This window comes from Trichomycterus rosablanca, chromosome 12 (genome assembly GCF_030014385.1).
Source record: "Trichomycterus rosablanca isolate fTriRos1 chromosome 12, fTriRos1.hap1, whole genome shotgun sequence".
NCBI lineage: Eukaryota > Metazoa > Chordata > Actinopteri > Siluriformes > Trichomycteridae > Trichomycterus > Trichomycterus rosablanca.
The window spans coordinates 778,950-798,242 of NC_085999.1; the positions used below are offsets into that span (position 1 = coordinate 778,950).

The window sequence follows — 19,293 nt, forward strand, 5'->3', positions numbered from 1 at the left end:
CGCACGTTGTTTCATGCCAACATTTCTGATGATTGTTTATTCCTTCTTGGCCAGCCTGATGGATTATAATACTGGTTCTACTGGTTACTGGTATTTACATCAATTGAGTAGGAAGATTTAAATTTGCAATCTTCACGAATCCAAAAAAACTGTGTTTGATATTAAACCTGAACTGATGAATCTTGTGTAATGAGTAACTACCGTTCCTGTCATGAATGGAACCAAAGTGTAAAACATCACGTTATAATCCTAATAAACAAACAAACTTTCAGCTGCTTCTAGATCTGGTCCTCATACCAGACTTGGCACAGCTGATGTCCTTCCTGACGTAACTCTCCTGTCTGAACCTCCCAGTGTTTTTTTATGTAGCACCGCTGAGGTTCGAACCCTAAATCCCCAGATCTCAGCAGTAGCAGGCTAGTGTATGTTCTGTACGTTTTAAACCCAGAACTCTGGTTGAGTATGAGTGGAATCACTGTGGATGTTCTGTTCTGGATCTTCAACTAAATTTTTTTCCCTAAACGAATGTGTGAATGAGCACTGCCCTTTGGTGGACTGGCATCATGCCCTGCGTCCATTGTTCACAGGTGCTGTCAGACCCACCAAGTAACCACAGGGAAATATGGGTGATGTTGGTGTTAAATAACTGTGTTCCTTAAATACAACCCCACATCAGAAAAAGTTGGGACAGTATGAAAAATGCTAATAAAATGTTTGTTTATTAGGATTATAACGTGATGTTTTACACTTTGGTTCCATTCATGACAGGAACGGTAGTTACTCATTACACAAGATTCATCAGTTCAGGTTTAATATCAAACACAGTCATGAACTATTTAGTGTCTCCAGTTCACCTCACTTACACGCCTCTGTACTGTGGGAGGAAACCAGACAGATGTGGAGAGAACATGCAAACTCCACATAGAAAGGACCCAGACCGCCCCACCTGGGGATTGAACTCAGGACCTTCTTGCTGTGAGGCGACAGTGCTACCTACTTGGCCACCGTGTCGCCCCTGCTAATGAAATAAAAACAGTGTTTCTTACATTTACTTTGACTTTTCAGGCGTGCAACACATTCCAAAAAAAGTTGGGACGGGGAGAATTCAGGGCAGTAATGAGGTGAATAAACTAAATAATGATGTGATTTTAAACAGGTGATGTGAACAGGTGATTGTGATCATGGTTTGGTACAAAAGCAGCATCCAGGAAAGGCTGAGAGTCTCTGATGAGTAAAGATGATCAGAGGATCCAGTTTGTCCACAAATGTGTGAGAAAATGATTAAAATGTTTGAAAACAATGAACCTCAAAGAAAGATTGTAAAAGATTTACATGTTCTCCCTCTACAGTGCAGAATATCATTAAACCATTCAAGGAATCAGGAGGAATTTCAGTGTGTAAAGGATGAGGGTGTGAGCTTAATCTGAACGCTCGTGATCTTCCATCCCTCAGACGGCATCAAGAACCTCCACTCAACACTAGCTGATATAACCACATGGGTGAGGGATTAGTTTATCAAACCTTTATCAGCTCTACAATACAGAGTTACTGCACTAATCATACTTAAAACTTTACTGTGCAAAAAAGAAGCCTTATGTTAACCATGTCCAGAAGCAGCGTCAACTTCTCTGGGCTCGGAGGCATCTAGGATGGACCATCACACAGTGGAAAGTTCCTTTCTGTTGCAGGTTCATGAGCGCACGTGACACTGAGAAGTTGTTCCACTGGCTTTACTCCATGTTTATAATGTGTATTAAAGGTTCCAGAGAACCCAGTTCTACTGCTCCATGGCTCAGTGCTGGAGGCTTTACACCACACTCAGTACTTGTGATGCTGATTGTAATAAACTGCTAAGTGAAAGTTTCACAAAGAAACTAGCAAATTATTTAATCACAGTTTTCTTTTCCCAAAAGCATAACCATTCACTCACTGTTTACTTAAAGAAGAAGACGAACCTTTATTTGTCATTATTCTTACGTACAACTAAATTTAGTTTGACACTCTCCAAAAGGTAAAAAGAAGAACAAGAAGAAGTAATTACATAAACATATGGATATCTACACAGGATAACCAGTACAATTTAAAGTATGGATTTGAAGATAAATAAAATAAATGATGGGTGAATATGAATATATAAAGTGTCTGTGCTCTGTGGAGATACCAGTTCAATTAAAAAATTAGTTCAGGTTTGAGTGAGAAAATGGATTTATGTACATGAGCAAATGCGCAACGTAAACACAGGTCAGCAGTCCATCACATGGCACACACACACACACACACACACACACACACACACACACACACATCCTTAAACATATAAGGAAAATTATTTAGAAAAATAAAACTTAAAAACTAAAGTTATATTACCACATTTGTTACGTTACTATATAGAATGAGAAATATAAAAGCCCATGAATGGTTTCTGAGTAAACACTGCTAAAATGCGTTCGCAGTCAGGATATTTGGTGCTAATAAAAATTACCCTGTGTGTGTGCGTGCGTGTGTGTGTGTGTGTGTGTGTGTGTGCCCTGTGATGGACTGTTGACCTGTCCAGGATGTTTTCTGCCTTTTACCCATTAAATAAGACCCACTACGACCCTAAACAGAATAAAGCAGAGAGAAAACAATCAGTGAATGTTTTTTATTCAAAACGTCCATTTTCAATTTGGATAAAAGCGTCCACAAAAGTGCAGTGAATGTAAATGTAAGAAACAGTGATTCAGTCCTGGATAGATCACACACAGACGCTGCTTTCGTTTCTTAAGTCTATTTGCTATTTACTGTAAATGTCTTTCACACTGACAGAATGGTATGTGCTATGTGTTTTTTACAGAACGTGTCTCTTAGAGGAAACTAAAGAAATGAAAAACAAAAACACGGTCCTTCCTGGTTGTTCTGTCTGAAACTCAGGGGATAAAGTGTTTTAATAAGGAATTCTGTGGTGTAGTGTACAGAGTAATGAAGGTGTGGTAGTGAAGTCTGGAGGGTGCACAGGGTGGGGCAGGATACCAAATTTCACCTTTCTAGGACCAGATAAGAGACACATCTAAGGATGTAACGAACAAAAATCCATCCTGTAAACACATGAGATTTACTAACACACTCATTTAGTAACTCTAACTCATAAAGAGTCGCAGTGAAAACTTCATGTCTGTTGAGGCATCACAGAATTCCAGCAATTTTTTTAAGCACGTTGTTTCATTTCTGATGATTGATTGTTCATTCTTGGCCAGTCTGATGTACTATAATACTGGTTCTACTGGTTACTGGTATTTACATCAATTCAGTAAAAAGATATACATTTGCATTCTTCACGAATAAAAAAAAAAACAGATGAAAACCACCTTTGAAACTTGTCGTGCCTCATGTTTACACTCCTTCTGTGATCTTTCTACATCAATTGCTTAATGATTTTAAACAGAAAATAAATCAGAACCAGATTTATAAAGAAATGTTATCAAACAATATTAATAATAATAATTCATGACTTATTTTTTACTTTCAGCTGGGGCGGCACGGTGGCTCGGTGGGTAGCACTGTCACCACACAGCAAGAAGGTCCTGGGTTCGATCCCCAGGTGGAGCGGTCCTGGTCCTTTATGTGTGGAGTTTGCATGTTCTCCCCGTGTCCATGTGGGTTTTCCTCTGGGAGCTCCGGTTTCCTCCCACAGTACAGAGGCGTGTAAGTGAGGTGAACTGGAGACACTAAATAGTTCATGACTGTGTTTGATATTAAACCTGAACTGATGAATCTTGTGTAATGAGTAACTACCGTTCCTGTCATGAATGGAACCAAAGTGTAAAACATCACGTTATAATCCTAATAAACAAACAAACTTTCAGCTGCTTCTAGATCTGGTCCTCATACCAGACTTGGCACAGCTGATGTCCTTCCTGACGTAACTCTCCTGTCTGAACCTCCCAGTGATTTTTATGTAGCACCGCTGAGATTCTAACCCTGAATCCTCAGATCTCAGCAGTAGCAGGCTAGTGTACGTTTTAAACCCAGAACTCGGTTGCAGGTTCATGAGCGCACGTGACACTGAGAAGTTGTTCCACTGGCTTTGGAGTTTCATTTTTAGAAGGATTTCTGCATGTGATTAAAGAATAAATTTTGCAAAGTGCTTCTAAACCTAAAACATTTTGGAACACACTTAAAGTCATTACTGGTGAAAATAGCAAGAAAAATAAGACTCATTTTCATATTTCGTTGGATGGTGTCATTATGACAGACTCTATAAAAGTATTTAATGAGTACTTTCTTACATCTGTTAAGGAGGCTAGCATCTAATTTTGATGGCTTACCTCATTTTTCTCCTTCATTTTCTTCTTTATCTCCTCAATTAACTTTTTCAGAGATTACACAGAATGAGCTATCTGAGATTTTAAATTCTCTGAAAAAGTCTCATTCTTGTGACATACAGTGGTGTTTAAAAAAAATAGCATTCCAACACCATTAACCTGATAAATCACTGTTTTTAGTAGAAGTGATATTTCTACATAGCAAAAAATTTACTTGAAAGTGTAGTAGAGTAATGAAAACAAAACAAACAATTAGGACATGCATGCCGCTCATTCTGAGTAATGGAAGCATTGACTGAAAGGGGGTTGTTCAAAATAATAGAAGTGAGGAGTTCAACTGGTGAAGTCATTCATTCTGCAGAAGAATGGGTGCAAATTTTGGCCTTTATTTAAGGTAGGAGGGGGGCAAATGTTTCACATGTTGGTCATAGCACATTTCCTTCTGAAATACTGGGTAAAATGGGTTGTTCCAGACATTGTTCTGATGAACAGCATACTTTGATTAAAAAGTTGATTGTAGAGGAAAAAACATACAGAGAAGTGCAGCAGATTATCAGCTGCTCAGCTAAAATGATCTCAAATGCCTTGAAGTGACAACCTAAACCTGAAAGGTGCTGAAGGAAGCGTGGAACTACTGTTCAAATGGATAGAAGAATAGCCAGAATGGCAAATACTCAGTCAGTGATCACCTCCAGAAAGATCAAGGAACATCTGAAGTTAGCAGTGAGTACAGAGTACAGAGTAAGTGAAGCCGATTTACCAGCAAGAACTCCTTGTAAAGTCCCGTTGTTAAGATAAAGACGTCCTGAATGGGTTCAAATTTACCAAGGAACATTGACTGGTCCAAAGAGAAATGGCTCAACATTTTGTGGACTGGTGGAAGCAAAATTGTTCTATTTGGGTCTAGTGGCCGTAGACAGTATGTCAGACGACCCCGAGCACTGAATTCAAGCCACAGTACACTGTGAAGGTAGTAAAGCACGGTGGTACAAAATGATGATATGGGATGTTTTTCATACTGTGGTGTTACACCTATTTATCACATACGAGGGATCATGGATCAGTTTAAATATATCAGAATACTTGAGCAGATCATGTTGCCCTACGTCGAAGAAGAAATGTCCTTAAAATGGGTGTTTCAACATGACAATGACCCAAAACATCTTGGCTACAGACAAACAAGATTGAGGTAATAGAGTGGCCAGCACAATCCCCTGACTTCAGTCCCATAGAGAACTTGTGAACTAAAGTTTTTTTGAGGCAAAACCCAAAATTGCAGAAGAACTTTGGAATGTCGTCTAATCATCCTGGACTGGAATACCTGTTCAGAGGGGCCAGAAGTTGGTCGACTCCATGCAACACAGATCTCAGAAACAATCGTTATGCCAGTAAAAATTAGTGAAACTGCTTTAATTACTCCTATTTTTTAAATCTGAGGATCCAACTCTTGTTTCAAACTATAGACATATGTCCATTCTTCCAGTAATGTCTAAAGTATTAGAAAAAATTCTTTGTAATCAGTTAAGTCATTATCTTGAAAATAATAATCTTCTCAGTGATTTTCAGTATGGATTTGTTCTACTCGATCAACCATGTCTGCATTATTATTTTTTACTGAACAAATACGTATTTCTCTTAATAAAGGACAGATTTCTGGAGCTGTCTTTATAGATTTTCATAAAACCTTCGATACAGTGAATCATCAGATTTTGTTAAATAAACTTTGGTCTTTTAATTTTTCTTCTGAGGTGATATTGATGTTCTCCTCTTACTTCTCAAATAAATACCAGTCAGTTAAACTGGATCATGTAACATAGCATGCAGTCTGGGTGTTCCCCAGGGCAGCATTTAGGGTCCATTACTTTTTCTTTTGTTTATTAATGATCTTCCTAAAATCTGTAGACATTCAAATTGTCTTTTGTATGTTGATGACACAGTGATCTTTCTTTCTGGTCCAAATGCAGATGTCATAAATTCTAAACTTTCTCCATAATTGGTTAGAACTGAATCATTTAACTATAAATGTTAAGAAAACTGAATGTACGTATTTTCATTGTTCTAGGAAATCTATAATCGTATCAGAGCCCATTTGTTATGCACACCAGGTATTAACGATTACAAAGTCATATAAATATTTAGAGTTTATTTGAGTTTATTTGGATTCACATCTTACATTTTTTAATTATATCCAGAATTTAACAAAAAAAACTCAATAAGAAATTATATGTTTATAAGAAAATTAGATAATTTATTTTATATATTTACATGCAGTGATTCTTTTAACGATTTTGTATTGTTTACCTGTTTGGTCCCTTACTACTAAGGAAATTATCGAACCAATTGCTAAACTTTATAATAGAGCTTACAAAATTCATACTATTCTGCCCTTTTGGACTCATCACTGTGTTGCTCTTACACATTCGAATGCTCTGACTTTTCAGAATTATGTAAATACTCAAGCTATGAGATTTTATTTTCAGATTCAACATAGTAATTCTCCTTCATCATTGATTGATTTATTTCCAAGGTCTAACCAAAGGCAAGAAAATATCACTAGATCGGTCTCAAATGTACTTATTCCAGTTCCAGCTTACAAAAACAATTATGGCTACAGATCTTTCCTTCACACATACACCAAAGTCTTGAATGAGATTCCATATAATATGAGAATGAGTACATCTAGTGGACATTTTAAACAAGTATACAAACAACATCTTACAGAAAGTTATATTCGTAATCATTGATTCTTAATTTCTAATGTAAATTGCCCCTTTTAATTAATAACTTAAATAGCTTTTAAAATATTCATATTCATATTGCTCTAAAACAAGATGTATTTTATCAGGTGTAACCCACATTACATACTACAACTCTTATACTCACACTTTTACCCTTTATTACATAATAAAAACAGATTTTTATTAAATAACTACAATAGCTTTAAAAGTATTCGTCATATTGCTCTAAAACAAGTTGTATTTTATCAGGTGTAACCCACATTACACAGTACACCTCTTATACTGACTTGGGCTAGCAAAGGGGGCTAGCAAAGCATGCAGAGAAACAGATGAACTACAGTCAGTAATTGTAGAACTACAAAGTGCTTCTATATGGTAAGTGGAGCTAATAAAATGGACAGTGAGTGTTGAAACCAGGAGGTAGTTTTAATGTTATGGCTGATCGGTGTAAAGTAAGACTTTGGAAGTGAATCGTAACGCTTGTAAGGATCATAATTAACTTGCCCATTAATATGAATATGCTAAAAGAAATGACCCATATTTCACTGGTTTAAAGCCGCCACTTTCTGTGAGGACGGCCGGCCCCAAAATCCTCATTCATTACTAAGTTTTAATAACCGTCACGCCGTCGACATGCCAAAACCAAAAACAGTCGGTGTCGCTCAGCATTGACTCATTTAGAAGATTCAGGAAAAATGAGTTTTTAAATGTGCTGTTTTCCTCATTTGGTTTCATCACAATTATATCGATTAAGGTTTTAATTCTGTGTGCTGTGGACACGATCCTGACTAACAACCGTCATGCCCCCCTTTTTAGGGTCTGATGTCCTTTTTGGGATATGGAAGTGGTCACCCTATGTGAACGATACATGATATGCATGTAATATGTATAATATATGAATATTTTATAAACAGTTTATAGGATTTTAACGTTACACTTTGGTTCATTCATGACAGGGCAGGTAGTTACTCATTACACAACATTCATCACTTTAAGTTTAATGTCAAACACAGTCCTGGACTATTTAGTGTCTCCAGTTCACCTCACTTACACGCCTTTGTACTGTGGGAGGAAACCCACAGAGACACGGGGAGAACATGCAAACTCCACACAGAAAGGACTCGGACCGTTCCACCTGGGGATTGAACCCAGGACCTTCTTGCTGTGAGGTGACAGTGCTACCCACCAAACCTGAATACTTAAATTGTCATTTTTCAGTAGAGATTATCCAGAATTGGTATTTGCAGTTGTTTAATTATTCTGTACATGCCCACACACTATTAGTTTAAACCCCACAGGTACAAAACAGGTTGTTTTTGCACCAACCTGGTACATTTATTTATTTACGCCACTTTTTTTTTTTTGGTGTGATCGGTGTTATGTTGAAGTAATTTTTTTTCCATTTATATTGTTTTCATTTTTGTTACTGCCAGGAAGTTTAAGATTTTTCTTGTGTGCTCTTGGTTTAGGGCTTCTTTAACAGTTCCAGGTGTGTGTAGTTGTTGTTCCTCTCTGGTGTATTTGGGGCGTTTGATTAAGATGTGTTTTATTGTAAGTTTTGTTTGACATCTTTCACACATTGGGGAATCGTCTCCTTTTATTAATATTGGTGGGTGATTTATGTATGACCTATTCTGCATCTTGTGTATATAACCTGATCCACTCGTCTTCCTCGATGTGTTCTTGGATTATAGTTTATATTTGGCTGTATCATGTCGTTTGTTTGTTGTCTGTCTCGCTCAGTTTGCCATTTTTTCTTGATGTATTTATTTATTGATGGCTTGAGATCTGTTGCAGGGATTTTTGTTTGTTGTATATTGCATTTTTATCTTTCTGGCTAATTTATCCGCCTTTTCATTTCCACTTATTCCAAACGGTAATTCATACTGGTTAGTCTAGTGATAGAGCTTTGTACCTTGTTGATAATTGGGTGGTCTGTTTCTCATGATTTGATTGCTTTAAGGCACAATTTTGAGTCAGTACATATTATTTTTCTTTCGCAGGTCTCTTCTGCACATTTTAAAGCCGTTATCATGGCGTGGGCTTCTGCAGTAAATATGGAGCTGGTTGAGATAGTTTTTCTGTTTTTGGTTTGTGGTTATTGCTGCTGTGTTAATGAATAAGTAGAGTGGATATTTTTCTCTGCTTTCTAAGAATTAGTTGACGAATACATTACCAACCTGGTACAAAAGAGAAAAACACCCCAAACCTGATTTTATTAATGCAATGCTTATTTATTTAAGACGTCTTCAAACATTCTTTTTGGAAAAACCACAAAGCAACAGTTTGCTCATCAAAAAAGCCAAAATGCTCCTGTACAGGAATGAGTTACATACAGGGACATTTACATACACAGATCCTCGGTGGTTTAACACTTGCGGGGCTGCTGGATGAAGAACGTACGAGGAACGTGGGGTTTTTCTGTACAGGGTCTGACTTTACTGTGCCGCACTGAAACCGGAGTCTCAGGGAAATCATGGCCCAACTGCAGGAGGAAACACAGAATAACTGAGTTTAAGTTTCAAAGAAACAAAGAGTTCCTGTAGATAGATGGGTTCCTAATTTCACATTATACACCAGCAGTGATGGACTGATTCTGCTCCCTAATCAAAACACACTTCACTACCCTTACCCTGGCCAACACCAAGCTTAGAGCCCACTTTTACTATATTGATGCACAAAAAACTACATTTGAAACCAGACTGATTAAACGCTGCTTTACAAAATCTGGAAATATAAAACATGACTAAATCAAGCGCTCAGGGCATGATGGATCAGTATAGGTGCACAGTGCAGAGGTAAACTATGCTAACCCACTACCGCTGAGATCTGGGGGTCCAGGGTTCGAATCTCAGTCGTGCCATCAGCCCATCAGGCGTCGTACATACCAGATCTGCTGTGGCGACGCCTACATATATACATGAGCAGCCGAAAGGGGAAAAACATCCCACAGAGAGTCTGGAAACACTGACCACAAGGTTCATTTAATCACAGGGCATCACAAACTCACAACCAGCAGTAATTTAGAGCCGCTAATAATATCCTCTCGGCATGATTCTGGAACATTGGATAAAACTGGAGTATCCAAAAAAAAATACTACAGACGCGGGAGATCATGCTAAACTACTTAGATAGTGACCAGAGGTGATGATCAAGCCAACGACCCCTGTGTCAAAGTGCATTTAGTACTAGTTTATCTTTATACATATATAACAAATGTGTTCAGATTATATTAACTTTATAAATAATGAATATTTAGATCAGGCCCTTTCACCGAGGGCCACGTCTGCATCATGGTGGCCCTTAAAGCGCCGATTGTAACGTATCCTGCTGTGATTGCAGTCGCCTTTTTATTCTTGGACAGTTTGTTGTTTTTCTTGGGGGCGAAATTCTGCGTTTGGTGTCAAAATGCCAAATGTATCCTGTATATTTATAACGTATATCTACATTTATATTGTTCTCCTTTACCACAGACACGCCTCATAACACAAGAGATGCACCGCTTTCTCTTCCTGAAGCACAAACTTTTATTCACTTTCACATCCTTCATTAAATTTCCTCCTTCTGCTTCAGTTTCCTCTTCTTCTACATATTGGGATGATTTGTAAACATTTCTCAGCATCACTTGTTGGAAAACCGCCTCAGTTAAACACTGATGTGGAAATGCTGCCATCTAGTGGCGGTGGGAGATGTCATGCATTGTGGGAGATGCAGTTTATGTACGATTTTACATGGTGTTTTAAGACAATCATACGTCTTTGAGGGGCACATAAAGTGACGTGGCGGGCCTCAAGTTTAAAACCAAGTATAAATAAGTTTTGAATGATCAATATTTCAAACACAGTTAGCCATGATCTAGCTTTTTACCTACAACCAACTTGCAATCTGAGAATAAATTCTGGTTTAAGTCTGTACACAAACACACATTCTGTAAATAAGAGAGTATTTAATGTGGGGTCACGTTGACATTTTGATGTACTATCAGGTTTGTTATTTGTGTAATGATGTTTAGGCGAGTGGCAGCCTCTCCAGAAGCTCCATCAGTGCCGTACTTCATTTATTCTTTAGTTTGTGTCACTTTTTCTTGTTTATTTTATTATAGATCTCAAAAATGTGCTTATTTTAAAAAGTTAATAGAAAACGACTCGGACCAAAAGTGGTGAGCAGTGATATAAAGCTGTCCAACCACTCCACCTTCTGCAGCTTTTACAGCAAGTTTTTACACAATATTGAAGTGGAATGTGAGAACGTGCACCTATTCTGTCTCATTTCAGAGTTACGGAGTTCTATAGAAGACCGTCGGCTCATAAGTCGTCATCCTAGACCCAGGGTATGTTGATAATCACAGGGGAAACTACTACGCTTGTAAATAAGAAGCTTTTAATATCAACAGGCTTTCTTAGCTGGTCATTAGGGAATGATATTTATATTTGTTGAATAAAAGCAAAATTAACTGCTGCGTTTAGGTTAAAGGTGTAAACTGACCTTTTCGAGTGGACCAGCCATCAGAATATTTATTTGCTGCATCCGGGAGAACGAGGTCAATGATCTGCAACAAACACACCCACACACACACACGTGTTTACATAAATAAAGAACTGTTTTATACATCACTAGTAATGCATGAACTGTGGATATTTGCATTGAATGCAAATCATTGATCAGCACCCGTGAAGTGTGTAGAGATTTAGTTCAACTTTGTACCAAAACAACTCAGGTAGGAGTAGAAGAGTGGTGGGGTATAGAAATGGCATATACACTTATCAGCCATAACATTAAAACCACCTCCTTGTTTTTACACTCACTGTCCATTTTATCAGCTCCACTTACCATATAGAAGCACTTTGTAGTTCTACAATTACTGACTGTAGTCCATCTGTTTCCCTGCATGCTTTGTTACCCTCTTTCACCCTGTTCTTCAATGGTCAGGACCCCCACAGGACCCCCACAGAGCAGGTATTATTTAGGTGGTGGATGATTCTCAGCACTGCAGTGACACTGACATGGTGCTGGTGTGTTAGTGTGTGTTGTGCTGGTATGAGTGGATCAGACACAGCAGCACTGCTGGAGTTTTTAAACACCTCACGGTCACTGCTGGACTGAGAATCGTCCACCAACCAAATATTTACAGCCGACAGCGCCCCATGGGCAGCGTCCTGTGACCACTGATGAAGGTCTAGAAGACGACCGACTCAAACATCTACAAGGTGGACCGACTAGGTAGGAGTGTCTAATAGAGTGGACAGTGAGTGGACACGGTGTTTAAAACCTCCAGCAGCGCTGCTGTGTCTGATCCACTCATACCAGCACAACACACACTAACACACCACCACCATGTCAGTGTCACTGCAGTGCTGAGAATCATCCACCACCTAAATAATACCTGCTCTGTGGGGGTCCTGAGCATTGAAGAACAGCATGAAAGGGGGTAACAAAGTATGTAGAGAAACAGATGGACTACAGTCAGTAATTGTAGAACATGCAACAGCATATCTGCATCTCTCTTTCATTTTATGACATCACATCCTGTGTTTGGTTGGTTTAGACACCTTTGGTTCGCATTGTGTTCACACCTAAAACAATTTGCACCAGAAGAGACCCAACACCCCTCTGCTCATTCAGTGCACCAGAGTTCTAATGGAAGCGTCCACTTTTGGTGTAAAAAACCAGCAAAAACACCAGGGTTCATTTTAACCCCACCAAAGCCGACAGGTCCAAACACACACTTGGTGAGGTGTACCTGGGTTTGTCTTGCCTCCTGCCGTCCTTCTCTAGGGTTCCAGTTTCCTCATTGCTCTTCTTAACCACTCGCTTTCCTCCTGCTTTCACTTACAGGGGGGAAAAATGAAAAATATTATGAACACATAATTATAAAGCAAACGTACCAATGTAAGACTTCAATCATCACACATGTTTGCTTTTCCTCCAACCCTCCTCAGTACGTACAGACAGTAGAGAATATAAACTCTAGAGCAAAGTCATGGTCACCTCAGAATGGACTGTGGACGATTAGGCCTGGCTGACCTGCAGTGCTTTAACTGTGCCACTTCATTTGCAATACTACAAATAAACATATTGTAGTGAGCAAAGGACAAGAGTTAACGTTGCACTGAGTGATCATGGACGGAGTAAATTCCTCTTCATGTGTGAGGCTTCTTTCTTGCTGAAATGTTAAGTGGTTAAGCAGCGGTGCAAAACACAAAAGCGCAGCCACATGCTAACAACATGCTGTTGATCTGTTTTTGGGACCTGATGTCAGCTGCACACCACAACGCCTCCGTATTTCTAACTTGGGTAAAGCCAAAAAGTTTACTGGTTATGCAGTTGGCACCAGTTGACAGACTTGGTGGCAGGGGAGACATGGGGACTCGGTGAAGTTGGCATTTGACCAGCGACAGCATGGCAGCAAGGATGGACAACTGGTTTCTGATACTTAGCGTTCATCCACTCCAATGAAGTGACTTTAAATTACACCCCGACATTCAGCAGAAAGGGAAAAAAAAGATCACTTAGAAGTACCACAGTGGTGCGGTGTGTTGCACTGTTGCCTCACAGTAGGAAGGTCCTGGGTTCTACTCCTTAGCAGGGGGCCAGGGACCTGATTCCAAGGTTCTGTTCATGATAGTAGTAACGTATGGCATGTCCATGCTCACACGAATGAACCAGTGAACACAGTCAGTACAGCTAGTGAGCTAGTATTGTGTGAACTACGACTGGCACAGTAATCTCAGCTAAATCTCCCCAGTGAACCTGAACTAAAGAACCAATTCTTAAAATACTGGTTACTGCTTTAAATCTACATATAATTCAGCTCCCGAATAACAGCCAGTTCAAAGTCCGAGTCCAGTGTGCAGAGTTAAAGAGAAATAAACGACCAAAACACAACAGCAAACAAGCAACACATGCAACCATTACACATTGCTGATCCTGTGATCTTACATCAGATATATTCATTCTTCTATTTTTAAAACCTGCAATGTCAAATAAAATAGAAGGAAGAATAGGGAACAAGCCAAGACTTTAAGAACTTAAACTATAAAGAAAAGTATATAAAAGAATGAAATGGAAGCTTGTTTATAATTTAAGCTTAAAATTAGTGAAGTACGTGAGAAAGCAATAAAAAGAGAAAGAAAGAAAGTTAAGACAAATAAAAGTAGATTAAAGAAATAAGAAAGTAGCAAGGGAAAGAAGAAAGCAAAACATATATAATAGAATGAAATGGAAGTTTAGAAGTTTAGATATCATGAAGTAAGAGAGAAATAAATGTAAAAAATAAAAGGACAAACAAGTAAGAAAGAAAAGAGGTGGTACATGAGCAGATCAGAATGACAAAACAAGCAGAATGGACCAAATTCACGAATGAAACAGTGGGATTAATAAAAAATATAAATAAGAGGAACTAAAAACCTAAAAATAAAAGTGCATTTAGTTAAAATAAGTATAAAAGTCAAGAATCAGCAAACAAACAAAAAATTAGTTTCAGTACATCTTTTCTGAACTCACTCGTTTCCTGCTTTAGTCTAAATGTGCACATGTTTACATAGTACTTTCATAAAGGAAAGCAGGTGTGTGTGTGTGTGTGTGTGTGTGTGTGCGCGCACGTGGAGTGTATGTTGGTATAAACACGACACATTAACAGTCTCACGTCAATATTAAGCTGTAAACTTGTAGCCACAAGTGTGAGTTATAAATCTGTTCATCCTTCATCAGATTAATACTCTTATAAACACAATCCATCACACACACACACACACACACACACACACACACACACACACACACACACACACACACACACACACACACACACACACACACACACACACACACACACACACATACATACATACACACACACACACACACACACACACACTTAACTTAGATATATCTAACCTGCAGGAGCGTGTCCAGCTTTCAGTGGTGGAGCTTCCATCAGTCCAGATTTAGACATCTGCACCATGTTTGATCTGGTTCAGTAATAAATCTCTCCTGAAGTCCCTCCAGCTCCTCACAGCTCGGTTTTATACCACTGTTGTGTTGTGACGTCACGTCGACCAAATGAAGCGCAGATCCGACCGAGTGGAGCACCGGCAGTATTGTGGGAAGCCAACGGTGTCAGAAACAGACATGAACTTGTACCCAGTGTTGTTGCCACTCCTTGGGATTTTGCCCAAGATCTTGGGATTTGGATATTTTTAATTTGCACTCAGGCAATTAAAATCTGCAATTTTATGGTCTACAGTCATAAATAAGCAATTACAAACCATACTACTACTAAATAATAAGCTTTGATCGTAGCTGTCATCGAGCCACCGAGCAGCCCTGCTTTAAAACACTTGAATTCAATTCACTGAGGCTGCAGCACCTTTTATACAAAACAACTGCAACAAAATTGTGACAAAATTGACATTAATGCAAGAAATATTTAATCTAATCAGATGCTGTGAAAGTCAACAGTCGACACAATAACACCTCACACAGGATCAGGATGAACTGTGGCTTGTGCAAAGCGTCTTTCATGTGGTTTTCTTTATGTCGTTGTTTTACTTTCACTTCACCAGACAGCTCAGTCAGTATCTGCTGTAGTGTCGTATAATAGTAGTGTCGTATAATAGTAGTGTCGTATAATAGTAGTGTCGTATAATGCTCATAATAAATAGCTGATCATTAAAAGCTTAATGAAGAAACTGGCATATTATATAATCATAGTTTTCCAAAAGAATAATAACACTATGCTTATTATTATATATATTAACATATATAATATGTTATACTATATAATCCGAAATATAAAAGCCTGTAAAATGGCTGTTGAGTGATGATGCAGCTGAAAAGCATTGAAGCTCTATTACTTTTGGATGTAAGTGCAATCTGGTTCTACTCTCATATTGGCAAGGTTGGCATCTACGTCTCCTCTGGCTATCAGAGCAGAACACCAGTCAGTCTTGGATATCCAGGAGCTCATGTGTGTAGAAGTTTGCAGTGTGTTCCTCCTTCCTCACTGATTATCCCATCAACGTTACATGAGAAGCGGATTTAAAGTCAGTGTTGGCTGGTTTACGTGACGCAAAAGATGCTTGTTCAGTATGTTTTATTGGAATTAGATTAGGAACTATTTCATTATTAAGGTCATGTGAACATTCATGGGGGGGGGGGCAAACTTGGAAAGTAAAGGGTTCCTGCCACAATAACAACTGATGGGAACACAGGCTGACAGGCTATAATATTACAGAAAGATACTGAGTGAAATGTGTTTGTTTATCATTTTTACATCATTTTTGAGCATATCTGAAGTTTTGACTTAACTTTCTTTGTTGGAATAACTTGTATTAAAAGTTTCCTTTAATAAACTAAAGTATAAATGTGTTAACAGTTAAAGAATCATTGCAATGTCTGTAGGTGCACAAATATATTATGGATATTTCACACTTTAAGTGTGTGTGTGTGTGTGTGTGTGTGTGTGTGTGTGTGTGTGTGTGTGTGTGTGTGTGTGTGTGTGTGTGTGTGTGTGTGTGTGTGTGTGTGTGTAAAACACAACCCACCGTTTTCACCTCTTTCAGGCCACAATAAAACAATAAAACCAAGTTTTTGATTTCCTCATGTAAAATATTGCTTATTTAATAAACCCATCCACTACCAGTAATAAGTGCTGAAGTAATTTGTGGTTGAGAAATATATACAGTATATAGATACATATATAGATATACTTTATTTGTCATATATTCATATACAGGTGTACAGTACAACGAAATTCTTTCTTCGCATATCCCAGCTTGTTTGGAAGCTGGGGTCAGAGCGCAGGGTCAGCCATCGTACGGCGCCCCTGGAGCAGACAGGGTTAAGGGCCTTGCTCAAGGGCCAAACAGTGGCTGCATAGCAGAGCTATGACCCACTAGGCTCCCACTGTCCCACAACAAATGAAACATGCACAAACCCATGATAGTTCAGTCCTGGGTAGATCACACTGACAGACGGTGCTTTGGTTTGTTAAGTTTGCAAATTTTCTTTGTATGTTTTTTACATTGACAAAAAAAGGAGGAAAATATGGAAGGAAACTGTTGAAGTTCTGAGTATTTTATGATTAGGAGTGATATATAAGCTGGACTGATTGAGAGAGAATAGTTTAAGTATGATATTAAGAAATGTAGGGCATAAATACCATGTATCAGTGCACTCCTGAGACCTCGGTCACTAACACAGGAAGGTAAACACTCTGTCTTTACATTCAGCTCCCAGCGACCCTCATATTTCCTGTCTGATTTACTTTATTGCTTCTTTCATCCCTTTATTTCCTCTTTTTTCTTCTTTCATTACTTTCGTCTGCAGCGTCTCCATCTCGTCCTGTTTTCATCTGATTTCATCATATTTGTAATTTCTCTCTGTCTTATTTCTCTTCTCTACCTGACTGGCAAATATTTAAAGGTGTCATAAATCGAATTACTTGTAGGTTTGATTATTTTAAACTCACTTTAATATGTGGGATAAAGCAGTAGTACCTCAACTACATAAGAGAGTGTGCAAAAGGTTCCAGCACCATATCATGATTCTTCTAGTTTGAGTGTTTCTTTGTATTATACGGGGTGACACAGTGGCTCCCCAGGTGGGATGGTCCAGGTCCTTTCTGTGTGGAGTTTGCATGTTCTCCCCGTGTCTGCATGGGTTTACCCCAGGTGCTTCGGTTTCCTCCCACAGTCCAAAGACATGCAAGTGAGGTAAATTGGAGATACTAAATTGTCCATGACTTGAGTAGCTACCGTTCCTGTCATGAATGGAACCAAAGTGTAAAACATCACGTTATAATCCTGATAAACAAACAAACTTATTATTATACTCTCAATCATCCTTTTTACATGTTAAACTAAGATAAGCACTCACTCACTTTCTCAACCGCTTATCCAAACAGGGTCGCAGGGGGTGCTGGAGCCTATCCCAGCTTTTCAATGGGCGCAAGGCACACAGTAACACCCTGGACAGGGCGCCAGTCCATCGCAGGCCAGACACACACACATTCAAGTGACATATTAACACATTAACCTGACTGCATGTTTTTGAACTGTGGGAGGAAACCGGAGCTCCCGGAGGAGACCCACTCAGACACGGGGAGAACATGCAAACTCCACACACAAAGGCCCTGGACCGCCACGCCTGGGGATCAAACTGTGCCACCTAAGATAAGCTAAAATAATTGAGAGGTTTTGTGTGGAGCGCAGCCATAAAAATAAAGGTGGTAATAAACAGCTAATTGCTTGATGTTCTGTTCTAGTGTTACGGCTTTGACATTTATTTGACATTAAGTGAGTATTTTCATGGATTAACAGATTAGTTGTAGTGACAGGAATGTCTAGGGTGTTTACTATGATGATATATTTTTACCATTTTCATGTCTTATATATATATAATTTTGCCCCCGAGACCTTTAGTAAACTCACCCACCTTGACATTGATGTAAATATTTCTAACTAATTGTAATAAGGTGGTAAAATTCTGCTTATTGTTGCACTTTTGTTTGTTTAATGTTTTAATGCATAAAATATATATTAAAAAAATTCCTGTTTAACAATATTGAATTTGATAGTAAAAAGTTTGATGTCTTAAACGAGCATGTATTTTTAGTAATTGTCCAGAAGGTGGCGGTATGTAAACGAGAATTTAGCCCTACCTGTCCCCAACAGCATCACTTTATACTACACACTTAATCTCTGATACTGATAGAGGCTGTTGTAGCCAAGCGGTTGGACCAGTAATCAGAAGGTTGCTGGTTTAAGTCCCATCATCTTCGATCCCCAGGTGGGGCGGTTTGGGTCCTTTCTGTGTGGAGTTTGCATGTTCTCCCCGTGTCCATGTGGGTTTCCTCCTACAGTCCAAAGACGTGCAAGTGAGGTAAATTGGAGATACAAAATTGTCCAGGACTGTGTTTGATATTAAACTTGAACTGATGAATCTTGTGTAATGAGTGACTACCGTCCTGTCATGAATGGAACCAAAGTGTAAAACATGACATTATAATCCTAATATACAAACAAACAATCAAGTCCCATCACTGCCAGGTTGCTGCTGTTGGGCCCCTGAGCAAGGCCCTTAACCCTCAACTGCTCACACTGTATAAAGTCACAGTACTGTCAGTCACTTTGGATAAAGCTGTCTGATAAATGCCGAAAATGTGAATGTAATACAGCTCAAGTGTAACATCTTTTACATTCGCTTACAACAACCTACAGTTCTGACTGAATACAGTTCACAGCTGGAGCAGT

At 38.7% G+C, this 19,293-nt stretch overlaps 1 protein-coding gene across 2 annotated transcripts; it reads right to left on the minus strand.

Annotated features, from left to right (window-relative positions):
* Positions 1 to 2,626: 2,626 nt before the first annotated feature.
* Positions 2,627 to 15,073, minus strand: LOC134324357 (death-associated protein-like 1 homolog). 2 transcript variants are annotated; one of them, XM_063006176.1, is made up of 4 exons: positions 14,936 to 15,073; positions 12,780 to 12,867; positions 11,525 to 11,588; positions 2,627 to 3,074 (listed from the first exon to the last, which is right to left on the minus strand). In XM_063006176.1, the coding sequence occupies exons 1-4, from the start codon at positions 15,000 to 15,002 to the stop codon at positions 3,024 to 3,026; spliced, it is 270 nt and encodes an 89-aa protein (XP_062862246.1). In that variant the 5' UTR covers positions 15,003 to 15,073; the 3' UTR covers positions 2,627 to 3,023. The 2 variants fall into 2 exon arrangements, with proteins under 2 accessions (XP_062862246.1, XP_062862245.1); XM_063006175.1 differs by lacking the exon at positions 2,627 to 3,074 and adding an exon at positions 9,253 to 9,524 and having other exon boundaries at positions 14,936 to 15,060.
* Between the last annotated feature and the right edge of the window lie 4,220 nt (positions 15,074 to 19,293).

Excerpts from the sequence above, each read along its gene's own strand:
- LOC134324357 (XM_063006175.1), bottom strand. The coding sequence starts at position 15,002 with ATGGTGCAGATGTCTAAATCTGGACTGATGGAAGCTCCACCACTGAAA. Across the intron at positions 12,868-14,935 it reads AGCTGGACACGCTCCTGCAG|TGAAAGCAGGAGGAAAGCGA; the intron begins GTTAGATATATC and ends CCCCCCTGTAAG. Across the intron at positions 9,525-11,524 it reads TGGCTGGTCCACTCGAAAAG|TTGGGCCATGATTTCCCTGA; the intron begins GTCAGTTTACAC and ends TTCCTCCTGCAG.